Source organism: Falco naumanni, chromosome 3 (assembly GCF_017639655.2).
Source record: "Falco naumanni isolate bFalNau1 chromosome 3, bFalNau1.pat, whole genome shotgun sequence".
In the NCBI taxonomy this organism is placed as follows: Eukaryota; Metazoa; Chordata; class Aves; order Falconiformes; family Falconidae; genus Falco; species Falco naumanni.
Genome location: NC_054056.1, coordinates 74,309,440 through 74,325,331, shown reverse-complemented (window position 1 = coordinate 74,325,331; position 15,892 = coordinate 74,309,440). Strand labels below are relative to the sequence as shown.

At 40.2% G+C, this 15,892-nt stretch overlaps 1 protein-coding gene across 2 annotated transcripts in view; it reads right to left on the bottom strand.

Moving 5' to 3' along the window:
- Positions 1-367: 367 nt before the first annotated feature.
- The window catches only part of TGS1 (trimethylguanosine synthase 1), a 29,060-nt gene continuing 13,535 nt past the window's right edge, over positions 368-15,892 (bottom strand). For both annotated transcript variants that reach the window (XM_040586966.1, XM_040586967.1), the window contains exons 10-13: positions 14,864-15,007; positions 13,342-13,558; positions 12,161-12,239; positions 368-1,142 (exon numbers count right to left, since the gene is read on the bottom strand). In XM_040586966.1, coding sequence (XP_040442900.1) covers positions 1,026-1,142; positions 12,161-12,239; positions 13,342-13,558; positions 14,864-15,007 — 557 coding nt within the window. In that variant the 3' untranslated portion in view covers positions 368-1,025. The remainder of the gene's footprint in view (positions 1,143-12,160; positions 12,240-13,341; positions 13,559-14,863; positions 15,008-15,892) is intronic.

Sequence of the window (15,892 nt, the reverse complement as noted above, 5' to 3'; positions counted from 1 at the left end):
GTCAGCACTAACGCATCGTTTAGCGCTTAGTCTCTGCTGCCCTCCAAGCTGAGGAGAAGCACTCATTTGTTGTCTTACAAACTGTATTGCTACACTCTTACTCAAAGTATCTCTTGGGTACCTACCGTAAGTGCATTTTAGTGAGAGTACCACACCCATGCCCTTAGATGCTTGCCTCTTTCTCTGCTTGGAGAAGTACCCAAAAGCCACTCTTCCCCCCCAAACCCCCGAGTAGGAGCACAGACCCCTTACCAGGGTGAGCGGGTTCTCTCTACCCTTCCTAAAGCCTATGCAAGGATCCAAAAGGGTCACAAAGAGGGGGAACACACACATACCCATCTGGTTATTGAGACAAACCTCCAGTCAGGTTTCTTCAACATATCTTTGTAACAGAGAGCTCGCAAGGAGGAAAAAATCAGTAACAAAAGCCAGAGGGTAGAGGCCTGCTGCCAGCCACACACACGCCCTGCTCTCTCCCTGTAACAAGGGAGTACTCACCGTGCAAAATGCGTGGACCTTCATCCTACAAAGAAAACTCAAAAAAGTTTCCCAGTGAGCATGTAGCCAGACGTTCACCTCTGGTGGTGTACCTGACGGTCAAATTCCACCTGATGTTCAGGCACTTTTGTTTCTCAAGCACAGACAGCAGTTCTTGACACATGGTGGCTTTCAGGCTATTCTTTTTGACCCTCTGAATGCTCAAAATCAGAGCAATTAATTACAGAAGCAGCACACGTGAGAGCTGCAAATCCCAAACTCCTCTTCAACTGTTTTTTTCAATAGTTGGACCTGAACCTTGCAAAACTGCATTTTATAAAGACCTTTCTTCCTACAGCTCCTCTATGTTTACAATTTTGTCAAAATTATTATAAAACATTTATTGACAGCAGCAATAAACAGAACAAATTTATGTAAACAGAAATTAAAGCAGAAAATGACTTTAAGACATTTTTGACCAGCCAGCTGTACAAAAGCTTAAGCAAAGCAGCAGTAAGGAAGGCTGGGTTTGGAAGAATCCACAGATTTTAGGAGATGTCATGCCTTATTAGATCACCAAAATAAGCTGTTATGGTCTTCAGTTTGTTGTTGAGAAAATTTTGTTCTATTTCAACTTTCCCTCCTGGCCCTGCTAAGGAAGCCACCTGAAAAACAAAGAACAAAAAGCAAATCAATCAGTGCACAGGAAATAAGAGGCAAAACCCCAAACATTTTATACATTCATGAAATATCACATAAAACACATCTTTGCTCTTAATATTGGTGACAAAGTCCTTGGCACCTAATGCCACTGGTTCCCCTTTCCATATGTCCTTTTACTCACAGAAGTCGTTCATAGCTTTCTTGTGACTGAAAAGTCCCCCTCCCCCCAAGTCGTGAAAATAAGAGGACTTCAGAACTAAAGATAAACACTCATGGTTCCACATGCCGTGGTGCTGCGGAGAGATACAGTAGACTCCGGTTTGGAGGGTATTTGGCATTTGAGACACCCAGTGGTGGCAAAAAGCAAGCTGTAAAGTGTGCTGTGAAAGTGTCAAACCCCCAAGTTTGGGGGGAAGAGTAGAACCAAATCCTGGACCAAAGCATAAAGGTTGCAGTGAAGAGGGGCAGCAGGGGGTGTGTGTGTGTGGGTGGAGGGGACATGACAATCACAGAAAACTAAACAGGCAGAAAAGCTCACAAAAAACAACTGCGGTTTTTTGTTGCTGCTATTGCAAGAACAACAACAAAAAGCTGTCATGCTCAGTGGAGTCTCAGTGTTGAGGGTAAGGCTGCAGGCAGCTGAGTAACTGCAGGCAGGGAGAGCCCCTCAGCCAGCACCGGTCCCAGCTCTCCTGTTTACGATCACTGGAGTGCGAATTTCACTGTTCATGCTCTGTTGACCGAGTCCGGTGCACACCTTTAATGCTTAATGATTACAGACAACATTTTGCAGCAGACTTTATGTTTTAGACTGAAGCAACAATACTTTCTCCTCTCCACGATGGCTAGTATGACCCCTCTTGAGGGATGACAGCCATACAAGTTACTGATCTCTCACCGGGACAGACTGCACAGATGGAAGGAAGAGAACACTAAAACCAAGCATTGACTGCTTTCCGCCCCCCCATCACGGACCCCGAGGACCTGTGCTGCAGTGGGGATCCCTGCTCCACAGTTCTGCTCCCTGCTGCTGTTTCCCTGCCTGCTGCAGGAGAACTATTTCTGTATTTCCCTATACAAGGAAATTTCCCGAGCAGACAAAGTGATCAAGGTCTGCAAGCCTGCAGTAGATTTTAACTGATCTTCAAACCAAGAAGTCTGTGATACTCGCAGCTGAAACCTAAAAGTTCAGGTTGCACTATTAACACTTCTAAACTCCTTTGAGACTTGACTCAGTAGTGCAGGTTTAAATATAAACATGCTGAACTTCCTCTGTTTTACTGTAAGTAAAAAACCAGCCTACTAGCAGAAGGAAATAACAGATTAATCTAAATGATACTGTGAACTTTTATTAACTTGCCCAGAAAATTACTACACTTATCTAAATCAAGCATTTACTTTTCTGTTTTTTTGGTTTTTTTTTCCTTCTCCCTTTTTGTTTCTGCAGATGAAAACAGAAGCATGAGCAGTTTCTTCATCCTTCAATTTGATGTTAATAGGAAAAAAATCTCCTCGTTCTTGTCAAAGAGGAACCTGCCACTTAAGTAAAAAAGCAGAAGCTGGCTGACTTATAAATAGCACAAAGAATCTGAAATTGGCAACTGATCAGGAATGTTAATTTTACAACTTATCTTTTCTTACTTGAAATCCTAAAAGAAGTTAACATTGTGGGGCTACCCATATTTTTTTCTAGGAAGACATGTAATTTCACACTTTTAATTTATTATGAACAGAAAGCTGGAAAGTTCCTTCCAAAAAGCATTAGAGACTTCACACTTTATAGCCAATGTTGTTTAAGTATTCTCAAATATTAATTGCATTAGTCAACTTGATATAGGAATACTGAAATTACTGTCTTGGGGTTACATACTCCCATTTTCAGCACACAACTGGTGTCACTACGATATTTAAGTATGACTAATGCATTGACATTAAACACAAGTGTTTACTAAATATTTCTCTTAGAAGAAAAGCAAAATGCTTCCACAGCAGTGCAGGCAAATGCTGCTCATCTGCTGAGGGGTGGCATCCACTGAAGGTCACCTGAGAAGTTAGATATGCTGGGTCTAGTTTGTTAAATCCAGGATAACCAAGACTAATTTCTAACGACTACTAAAAGTATTTGATAAACCCAAAGGTGACAAAAACCTAAATAAGCACACAGGAGTGTAAGCTCCACAGGGACGGATCTGGTACTGCATGTTCCTCCCCCCCCCCCCCCAATATTCAGAGGAGAGAGATGCAAATCCTCTGTGATGATGCTTATTTGTAAATTGCTGGAGGTTGCAAATTTAATTATGTAGGAGTTGCCAAGTTTTCCTCAGAAGGGCTCACTCAGCCCTGCCTGTTTAATGAGGGAAAGCTGCCACATACCAAGCTTCTTCAGAAAGGTGCCAGTTTGGTGGAGGGACACCCTCTAAAAATAACAGCAGACTGAGTAACGATGCTTTGAGAAAAACAAAGGTGCTCACCTATTTTTAAAAATATCAACACGCATCTCCTGTTTTTGCAGTAAGCTACAACGGTGAATACAGAAAAGCTTCTTAATTTCTTTTAAAAACTGGACTAGTCCAGTATTCGTTTATTTTGCATTTTCCTGTGCAAATATGATGATTTCCAGCTGGCAACTCTCCTCATCCTGGTTTGTTCTGTAGCCCAAACCCACATACTCAGGTGGGCAGATTGCTTTTGTTGCACTGGGTAATTCTGCACGTGCCACACACCTCCCTGGGCAGCAGCAAAGGATGCAGCTTCTCTTAATGCCTCCCTGCATCCCTCTCACCTGGATGCTTCATCCTCCAGTTCAGCGACTGCTGATGGAAATAGTTGACAACTAGACACTGCCACAGAGCATTAAAAAAGTAGCCAGCAGGTTTGATCTCAAGTTTAAAATAGGAGACATCCGAAGAGAGATAAGTAAAGGGAAACAAACACGGAAGATTACTTCAGGAGCACAAGCTGCTGAGGATGCAAACTTGCCTTATACAGTTCAGGTACCTTTTTGACCTCGCTGGTTTTCCTGCTGGCCTTGCAGGTTCTTTATCATACTGAAATTCCTTTAGTAAAGGAATTCCTATCTGTTCCAGCCACCAACTAAGGTGACTGTGGATAAAAAGCTTATAATAATTTTTTTCCCCACTCCAAGAAACTTCTGGGGTATAAGAAATACAAGCTTTTCGGCTTGATAGGCAGTCACACAAGAATACTGTGTTAAATTTAATTTTACAAGACACTAGTAAAAAGAGGAGCCTCCTCCCCCCTGCAACCAACCTAAAGGCTAGGGGGGGGAAAAAAAATATCCCACTCTCCCAGAAAAAAAAAAAAAAAAAGGCAATGGTACTCTTTACACTGAATGTAATAAAACAAAATGCTCTCAGAAAGAATTTTTCAAAATGTACAGGCCTCCAAGTGAATTATGCCACTGCCAAGGCAGTGCTGCCACTCTTTGACAGGCCAGAGATTTTTTTTTTTTCTTTAGCTTGGAGGTAGGCAAACTATAATGCAGTATTCAAGTGCTACGAGCTGCCGGAAGACTGAAGTCCAGAGGTGTCTGGATACTGGAGGTATCTTCTGGCTTTTTCTTTTAATCAAGGACTGCAAACAGATTGAGTTTAAAGTGGGCAGTGTAAAAGTTGCCATTATTAACATGATAGTCACAGCTGAAGTGTAAGCAATTATGTTCACTTAGAAATTACCAGCCTCCAAAACACATCAACCAGTGTCTTTTACCTGCCAGCTCCCCTAACACTCAAGTATCTCAAAAATACAATCAAATTAATCTGAACTCATTGCCTGGCCTCTCAACTCCCTGCTTTGCTCACTGTTATATTTACTCCTAAATAAACACAATGTTGCTTGGCAGGTCCCATTTGGCTAGGCCTCCAGTCTAAGATCACAGCTAAATGAACAGGACCAGTGGTATTTTACTAGTCTGCCTCCCACCAAGTTTATTAATTCACAGAGGTTACCATATATTCTTTTATCAAACTGATCTCTCTGGTATGATTTTATGTTCTCTGAATGACACCAGAGAGAATGAAAACAAATAAACGAGTTTTACCCATCTCTGCATTCCCCTTCATTGGCCAGTCATTTGTAACAACTGGACTTTAAAAACAGAAATACAGCAAGCATCTTCCCATCCAGGGACTAGACTTGCAGACAGAACAAGGCTTCAGTGTCTAACTGCAGATTCTCTCAAAATGGACAACAAAGATTAGGTGGGAGCAAAAGGAAGAAAAAAAGAAAAGTATCTGCATGATGTGTATTCTTTCTATGACTATCAAGGCCAAGAACACTCTCATTAATTCTAGGCTTAGGGAATCACCCAACACACTGACAAGGAACAAAAGGTAATTTGTATCTTCTGGCAGCATTTGGAATATAAGCCAGGTCTGAGACACAAACATTTAGGATAGTACAAGCTCCAACAACAGTAAAATTTCACTGAATTAGGCATAGCTATCACAAACAACAAAAACCCCAACCATCTCCAAAACCCAAACCCATGAATCTACCCCATTCTAAAGTTTGGCACCATTCATCAAATCTTCAAATAGTGAAGATGAACACAAAGTTTTCAATAAACAGGAAGAGGTCTGAAAAGTGACTGCTAAAAAAAAAAATAGAAAAAATTATCAACAGCAGATAGACTAAGGTAAACCTTTCCCAGCCTCCCATGCTGCTTCTGTTTTTAAAAACACAGTATTCTGAGTAAATAAATGCAACCTGTAAGATCTTCATAGCAGGGACTGAGTTATAAACCTATACAACACCAAGCAGACTGCTGGTAGGTCAGCTCACAATGGGTGAAACTACGAACTGGCTGGTAACAAATAAATCACTAGCTAGTTTAAGTGGAAAGAGATTGCAAATTTGCATTACAATCCCAATATACAGTTCCAGTTAACTGGTAGGAATTACATGGGAGAATACCATAAATAATATAAACAGAAGAGCATGTGCCTGTGAACACCTTGCTAGTGCGCAGCATTTATCACTTCCCACTGGATCTCCCACATATCTGTGAAATGTTGCACCATGTCCACCACTGCCTGCTTTCACACAGCGCATCCTCCCAATGCCACTGCTGTTGCACCCCCAGGCAGTACACCCACTGTCCCATGCTCCTCAAAAGCTGGATCGGCTCCCCCTCTCAGCAAGCTTTAAAGGACGCAGATATTTTTGAAAACTCTTTCATCCATCAGAATGATGTGTTCATGGAGAATGCAGGCTGCAGTGCTACAGTCTTGACTAATGTTCAAAAAAACCCCAATCTTGACTGAAAGTTAAGACAGAAAGGCATTTTCCTTTGCACAGGCTTAAGTTAAAACCCTTGAGGTGCTCTCTAAGGTTTTATGGACATGGAAAACCACCTCCTGCAGGTGACTTACTGTTACGTTATCTGCAGCCATCTGAAAAACCCCATCAACCTGACAACGTTTTGCCTGTCATGCCTTTCTGCTCGTAATTTTAAACACAGGTATCTTGTTTGGTCTGTCAAATTTACAGAATTATGGTTGACATGGATAGCAATCAACAATTAATAGTTCTCTTAACCATCAAATTTATGTTAGGAATTTACTCCAATTATGAAGTGTAAAACCTTGTATATGGTTTGATGAAGAAATACTACTCAGACGGTTAAAAGAAAGAATATTATTTGACACGTTACCCAAAAAGAAGCACTTATCTCCCTCCATTACCCTATACTATCGTAAGAGCTAAAAATAACTGCCTGAAAAAGGGGGCATTTTGCAGAAATTTAATAGCAACTCTAACAGGAAAAGGCATTGTTTCAATAAATAAACCAGTTCCTGTTTATGAAACTGGAACTGTATTAACAGTGGATTGTGCGGTAGACTCACATTTGGAAGAGGGGCTGCTTTTTCAGTCATTCACTTTCAACAAGGTTTTGTCACTTTTTTTTTTTTTTTAATTAGTTTTTCTCATACCCCATACCACCAAGAAGCCCGCCAGTGCCAAAACTGTAGAGGAAGTTAATAGGGCCCATGATGTGACTTCACAACATGGTGGCTGTCACTGAGCAAAGCCACAGTGTCATATCCTTCCTAGTGACCTGTATTTAAGCTTCAACTCACCTACACAGATAGAGAGAAGCTTCTGGACAGTGGCAAATACTTCTCAAATTGTCTTGTTTTTTCCTCTTGCTACATGCTGGATCTTGGATAGGGCAAAACTTTTCTAACTCAAAAAGCTCTCAAATCTAATAATAACTGGCCATTTTACTCTCAGAATCTTCTTCGACTAGCGAAGTCACTTGTATTTGGACTTAAGGGTAGACCAACATTATTCTAATAGATTTGCCTTCTCTGCTGTAAGGATCGTAAAGATTTAAATGTTATCTGAAAATTGGCCTCCATTATCCTGCTGTTTTGATATACTAACACACAATGCAAAGTCAAAAATTGCGTTACTGTATGCTCGAGATGTTAAATCTGCAACATTTCCAGCAGCTAAAAATCAGAGAGACTTAAAAGATAATCCCATGGTAAATAAATATAAGATTTTCTTTTTGCTAAAAAAGAAAAATCTGTTTCTGAATTATACCATTATCTGTAAATTTGTAGAATATGACTGTCTTCAAGGAACAGCGAAGAAGTTTAGGATAATCACTGATGCACAATACAGTATCTGAGCAGTTAACCATCCATGGTCAGGGTAATAAACTCCTGATTTCTCAGTACTCCATCCCTCACACTTGGCTAGGCTGGTAAGGAAGCCAATAAGGTCAGCTGTCTCACAGCGTATCAGGTCACCAACATTTTAGGCTCATCAGTTTACTGGGGGGACTCATCACGCAGCCTGACTCCGCTCTGACCACCCGTGAGAGAACAATACCTCAGCGGCAGCACTCACACGGCTTACCAAAAAAAAAAAAAAAAGTCTGGAGCATCACTACATTAGTAGGTGAACACATAGGAGGAGATGTTTTGGTATCTTACGCAGTCAAGTATGCGTTCTGCACGAGGAGAAAAGAAGCTATTCCACCCTTAAGAAGGTCTTAGAGCAAAAAACTCCTCCTCTGCTGCAAATACTAACATATAGAAGTATTATCTGGTATAGAAAACAGTTTGTGCAAGAGACTGGGCTTCTTGGGATGAGTCCTGGTCCACGAGGTGAGTAAACCCTCCCATTCAGCACAGTGAGACAGAGCACAGCTTGCTAAACACTTCATAACAACATTTAATCATTGTGTTTCAACAAAGTTGCTTCTCAAGTCACTCATGGAGATCTCTGTTAAATTCTGCTGGAGTATTAAGACCTAAATGTAGGATCTCCTGCAGAGACCAGCTTTCTTCCCCTTGATCTGGTGGAAAGGAACCAGCCAAGAATTGGAAGGATACTGGGGAAGGTTGAGCATTCCTTGACTGCAGGTTCCCAGATGCCAGTAGGGTAATTCAACAGCAAAGCAAGGGGAAGAAATTAATTTTCATCCAAATTTTGCCAAGGCATGTGTGTTCACACACATATTTTTTTTTTTAATATCATCAGCTTAAATTAGTACCATTCTCATAGAAGGCAAGAACAGTTTTCAGCTACCAAAGTATTTGGTTTTACTTCATTTTGCTGTGGTGTAATTTTGATTTAAATATGAAAGCCTATTTAAAACAGTGATTTCTAGTTCTTTCCTATTTTGTAGGAAATTAAGTAGATCAAATTTTTCATTTTGCTTTCCAAAAACACCACTGGCAGGCAAATAGAAGTTTAGCCCCCAGAACTGAAGCAGTACTAATATACTTCTGACTGGTAGTTTCTACAACTTCTTTCTTAAACCCCTCCCCCTTTTTTTTTTTAAAGGATGTGCAAAAACCTTAAAAGGAATAAAAGACTCTGATAAAAAGATGCTGCAAATAGATGGGTATCAACAAGGGTGTCACACATGAGCTACATAATAGGCACTATTAAGAAAACTTTTTTTTATGTAGGTGTACACACCTGTGTATATATGTATAATAATTCATGGTTATTCCTCAAGTAGAAAGAACATTTGGAAGATTGATTTGACCTTACAAATTTTGTAGCAAGTACACACTTGTAAACAAGGAGATTTGATGCAAGTAAAGGAATTACTTCACATTTCTTGTAAATGCACCAACCATATTCCACTGGTTCGCTGCTCCCTCTCGAGGCAGAAGTACAGAAGATCATTTCTCCTCCACCTAATCTCGGTGAGTTTTTTAAGGGAATTCAAAGAACCCCATCTCTCTCTACAAGGCTGACTACACAGCAAAGGCTGCGCCTGCAGACATAATAAGCACTGGTTTTGCAATAAAATCGTGCGGAACAAGGCTGGATGTCTTGCCTACCAATAAGGCAACGAACACCCAGTCCTCCAACACAGCTAGATAAGGTCATCTACCACCTGCTATCACACCAGCAGCAGGATCCCTATTGTATGTTAGCTATCTAACTGTAAAAAGCAGCATGTATTTTCCACTCAATTTGCACCAACTTAACTAAAGGTTAAACAGTATTTTTATTGTAAGGTTGCTTCTAACTGCTGTGCATTTATTTCCACTTCTGCTTGAGATCACTATCAGACAAGCAAACTTGCACTGATATACTGGCTTACAGTCAGTGTATCATCTTTATGAAGGTTTGCAGTGGCAATTAAATCAGCTTCTAAATCAATTTTAGTTGAGTAAGCACACAAGCACACCTCAGTTGTAGATTCAAGCTAGTCAACAAGAGACAAGAGACAGAGTACAACTGTCACCTCACGTTAAGGATGTTAGACCACCTATTCTAGAAGTTAAGTGATCTCTGAAAGCCTTACATATGTGTATGACCACACAGAGTTAATTTTTGAGGACACAGAAGAGCCAAATCTTACATGCCTGAGTAATGTTACTACAAATCTAACTCAGGTTTTAAAGTTTCCATTCAAATCTAAGGCATCAGATAACCTGTTCAGCAAGTATTGCCTTATCCAAGCTACAGTTTTCAGGTATTTGTCTCCTGCACGAAATGTTTAAGATTTACTTCGTCAAGCTTTTACAGGCCCCTGGAGTTTATGGACTACATTCACAAGGCAAACTACACCATTACACCCTAGCAGTAGCATCCACAGGCCCTTGCCAAGGCAGCTGTTGCAGCAGAAGCTGCCCTATCCGGTCCACAAGAAAGGTAAGATGGATGAGAACTGTGCAAAGCCATGCGCAAACTGAGAAGACAATTGTCTGCACTAACCATTAAAGACCTTCAATGATAAATCTTTTTTTTTTTCTGGGGATTCAGAGCCCTGGAAGTGTAGTGGCAGCAAATTCAGAAACTTCATTCTTAAATATAGCCAGAGCTGATGGCAGCCAAACCCATAACCAGTCTTCTATGGACCAGAGCATCCACTAAGGTCACACCTGGGACAGCCACGTTTGACACACCTCTGTCTACCCAGAATTAAGACTATGTTTCCCTAAACAGTGGGCTAGGTTTACTTGTTCCTTCCCAGCTTTCAGTTCATAAGCCTTTATTTTTTTTTTCTTACGCTGGCATGATCTGTAGAGAAAGGCAAGAGGAGCCAACTTATCCTCCCAAAAGTAGCCCACAGCCTGGACAACTGAACAGAACCCAGGCCTATAGCCATGTGCCTCTAACAACAAACCCATGATCACAAAGCCATATTTTTGAGCAAAAGCAGTTACTCTTCAGCCATTTGTGTAAAGGCAAACCTGTGGATGTCCATCAAGGAACACTTAGAGCACATCAACAACATTCAGAGCTGATCAGACCAAGACGTAGGAGGTGGCGAGACACCTAACCCAACAACTAGGGGTGCCAAGCTCTTCTGTAGGAATAGGTGCAGGCCTGTGGGCAGTACTCTTAGATGCTTTTGTGGGAATGCAAGTGAAATGCAGATGCCTTTGCCCATTTAAAAATCCAGTAAAAAGTGCTCATGAGCACAGCAGAAACCTGGTAAGGTCATTCTTTATTCTGGGAATGAAATAATTGATGAAATGCAGTGGTTAGAAGTTGAAACCAGAGAAACTCTGCTTAAAATTCAGGTCCCTGTTCAAAGATTCATAAGCCACTTTGACATTCCACCAGCCTGGAACACAAAATGAAACTGAATCATCACCCCCTGTACAAATGGTGCTGCGCATAGTACTGTCTCATAGGGTGCTAATACTCAGCCCATGTGAATTTCAGCCTGTTTCTCAAGCCAGCTGTTTGCCACCAAGGATTCTGCAAGTCACCATGTGGCTTGAGACCTTGCCTGCTTTAGTATCAGACACAGCTTTTGGAAAAGCAGGAAATAATCCTGGGAAGTTCTGCAGCATATTGCAGGTGAGCAGAACATCTCATTGCTCCCTTTGTTGCAAAAAATTACAAGATGTAAATAACATAGAAACTAAACCAGGGGAATTGTTACAGTCATCTAATTACTTTAAAAAAAATAATTGCTAATATAAAAACTCCAGACTAGTGAAACAAATAGTGTGTTTATCGAGTCAGTGATGCATCTAACTATCTAATCACTGCAATGCAAGCAGCCCATATGGAACCACACACTTGTTTAGACAGCATCGGTACCACTTCTGGTAGCATGACATTTGTTTCTTATCTACTAATCAGTGATAGCAGTGATTGCAGGCTGTACAGTGATTTCGGGCAACTCAGGCATGAAGTGAAAGCCACGAAAAATTAGGACTCAGCAGCTTATCAGATAGTAAGAGCTCAATTTTTTTTTTTATATAGTGATGTATCTGTCTGGCACTCAAGAAAGCTACTAGCTTTGGATCTTCTATAAGAACCTCCAATCTGTTGCTTTATGAAGGAACAGTATCAAAATCATGGAAATAATTTGCTACTCCCATTTCTAAATATATCAAAAGTACTGCAAACATAGAAATCACTTAACATAAGGGTCAAACAAACCTAAAAAAACACACCACATTCAGCTGAACAGATTTAAAAGTCTTGAGTTTGTGTTTATAATACCTATGTTTTAAGCCAGCCAAGCTTTTTGTAATTACCAAACCCTTATCCAGTAACACACCTGGTCAATGTCAGCATTCCGAGGTAGAAAATACACAATATTGTTGGTGATCTTCTTTGAGAGCCTGAAAATCTCAAATGTTGAAGCCAGTAAAGGAAAAAAAACAAGAATGGGGAAAAAGAAGTTGCTTTATATTAATTAATTTTCTAAGTATGTCCCAAATTAAATTATTATGCAATTAAATTACAGTTGCCCTTCTGGGTGTGTGAATTAGATACTCTTCTAAAATGCACAAATTAATATTGTCTAAATGCAGAAACTCTATTTCACCATTACCACCCTAGAAAGTAGAAAAAAAACCCAAACCACCTCACTTTTTAAAGAAAGTTGAACTGAACTACAGACAATAATCTGAGAAATTTGAATGCAGTGTATAGCTAGTACGTTGGTTTGATACTTGTTTTCTAATCCATTTTGTGGAATCTTTCTCACACAGGCACGCAAAGATTTCCTTACTCTTACGACTACATTTTAGCCAAAAAGCAAACAACTGAGATTATTATTTTTTTTTGGGGGGGGGAACTCCCACCACATTTCATATTTGATGAAACTATTATGCTAACACCTTCCCAGATGAATGAGTGCTCAATACCACTGTTAAGTTAGTATGGAATTTTATACATTAATTAAAGGGTTAGTATTTTGCTCGCACACTTCTGTGGTTTCCCAAGTCATAGGCAGGTGCTATGATTAAGAATAGTTTGAGTCAGATATTAATTCCACTTTTTAATTGTTTTATAAAAAGGTATATCTTATTTTAAATGACAAAGTCATAGCTCACATAAATAATTATTACCTATATAGACAGATCATGGCTATTTGATTACTTCAGAGTATTTTAATAAAATAATATAAAGGAGTTAAAACTGCTGAAGTAATGCTTGAAGTTAAGAACCTACTACAATTCTCTGAAGCATTTTTTACTTTTACAAGTAACTGACTTTTTAAAACCAAAAAATTATAATAAAAGTATTTAATTTTAGGTGGTCAAAGTCATATAGCTGAGGTTGGGGGAAGAGGACTAAACAAAATGTGGTACATCTGGGCTCTTCAGCTGCTGGTCATATCATCCCCAGTCACCCAAACGTACATGCAAAGCCCGTGTCAAGAGAGGGGGAGAAGAAAGAGAATGGCTTGTAAATGACTGAAAATCACAACAACGTGTAACTTTGAAAGGATATCCGTCTGGGCAAATCATGGTTTGGATATCAAAGATTTCAGCAGTGGCATAGTCAGGCCCCCCCCAAGGTGGGCTGAGGAACACAACATCTGCCTGCAGGTCGGCAGCCAGCACCATGAAGTCTCCGCACACGAATTCTATCTGATCTGCCACACCATACACCTCAGCATTGTGGCGTGCAAGACTGAGTTTCTCAGGATTGATATCAATGGCGATCACTGCAAATGAAAGAGAGCAAATGCACGGGTTAACGTGAGCGGTGAATGCCACCCGACCACCAAACGGCCATTTCAGAAGGAAGGTGTTCTTCTGCAGCCACCAGGTAAGCCACATCTATAATTTACTGTTGGGTGGTGAGTCACCACTTCAGTTTTGTAGCTCACGGTAGACAAGAAGCTACAGCTCCTCAGAGGAGGAGGACCTGCCCTTGTGTGGCAGGCGCAGAGATTCCACCAAGAGCAGAACCACTGCATTTACAAACCAGCAAGGGAAGCCACACAGCCACGACTGGGAAGGCTCAGCTGCTGTTCCAAAGCTGGGAATCTTTTAGCTTTTGGCAGTCATACTTTTACTGCCAAGACAATCTTCCATCTCAGCTCCAGCAGTGGACAAGTAAGGCTGTCCACCTTTTAGCGGAAGAGGATGGAAGTCCTCCTCACTTCCATCTGGGCAGGAGTCTGACAGCTTAAACTATGTAAATTAGAAACTTACTCTTCTCCTTTGTTAAGGATAAACATTTACCTGTGGCTGATCACGTTGTACTGAAAATAGAGTTTAAAAAAAGTCAGTACATAATCATAGAAATAAACATTTAGCCAGGAAATACAAATACTCTCTAAATTTCACTTGGCTTTTTATAGAATGGATCACCACCTACCAAATTTAATGCAGTAGAAACTACCATATGTCTTGCTCAGAAATTACTCAGAAGCATTAAATGAGCTGGTATTTTACCACACTGTTTCATGAGTAGAGGAATACCAAGTAGTCAATATTTTTACAGAAAGCACTCCCAATGCTTCACTGTAATTTCATTAGCTGGCAACAGGATCTTAGCCTAATATTACAATCACTTTTCTGTATTTGGTTCTGCCGCACCTGCAGGTGATCTCACTCAAGTGTTTTAAGTGCTATTCACACACAACCTACTTTTGAGTACACAGACCTGGCATTAATCTCGTACACAGACTTGGGAAAAGCAGCAGCTTTGTGGTGTCTCTGCATGTCAGTGCTGCAAACAGAACTCAACCTTTATCAGGGCATCTCACAGGTAAGTAACTATGCCACATAAAAATAACTTTGTACAACACAAACCCAACTCTGACTTGAAACAGAAAAGCAGTTTTATATGTCCTTTCTAAAAACAGAAGCCTCACGTTGTGAGTCTGACGAAGCATAAAAAGGCTCTGTTGCTTCAGAAACATAGAGAAAAAAATAAAAATCAGCAAACAAAGTGCATACACCCAAATGTTTAGGGAAAAAGATTGAAGAAACAAAATAACACACTATATACAACTGCTTACCTCTCTTTGAAGTCAATGCAAATTGAATAGCGTTTCCTCCAACCCCACAGAACGCATCCACTATGATGTCGCAGTTGAATGACTGACTAACTCGGATGGCAATATGCTCAGCTATTTTCTCAGGAGTAACAGAAAACCAACCCTCTGCAAAGGAAAGGGAAGAAACGTATTGTTGCCTCTTGTTTCAAGGTCACCTAAATCAAAACCAACCAACCAACCCCTGAACACAATGGAACGTTTAGTGTTAATCCCAACATTTTTGGCTTAGTGCATTTGACCAGGAAATACAGGCTTTGAAGATGATAAACTCTGGTCAGTCCAGCAATCTGCTAAGCAGTCTCACTGAAGGAAACAGATATGCCTGAATCTTGGTAAATGCTTTGTTGAACTTGATGCTGAGGATTCTTGCTTCTCAAGGACAAGTCCACTGAGACAGCTATGAAAAAAACTCATACACCATGATTACACTCTGTAACGGATAAAATTAAAATTATATTCTCTCTTGTCCGACATTATTTTTTTTACAGCAATAAATAAATACAGTCTGCCAAATAACCTACATGTTTATGTGGGAGTGCATCAGAAGTGAAAGGCTTACAAACCCAACAACCACAAGATACAAAAAGTAGTAATCCTAATTCCTCCTTTACCTATAAATTTATGGTTTGGAAGTGGTTTCCACGTAAACATGGAAATAAATAACTTTGAAAGTGACTGCTGAAAGTCAGAACAAAACAGAACAGAACTTAAGATCCATCAGCATATTTGGAAGTCTCACAAAATTATTTTATAAAATATAAATATAGAGAAATGTAATCAAGCTTCTGAAAGAGTCTTGACCAAGCATAATCTGGGTACAGTGTGATCCTGAGCAAGCATCAGGATTATTGCAGACAGGGGTGTCCCATGCTGGAAGCTCTAATGAAGTCCAAGACTTCTGTTTGCCTGCCTGCTGGCAGATGGAACTTATCCAGAAGTGCAAATGCACTCAGTAATGCTCCTCTTATAAGAAAGTTGATAATAAACTGT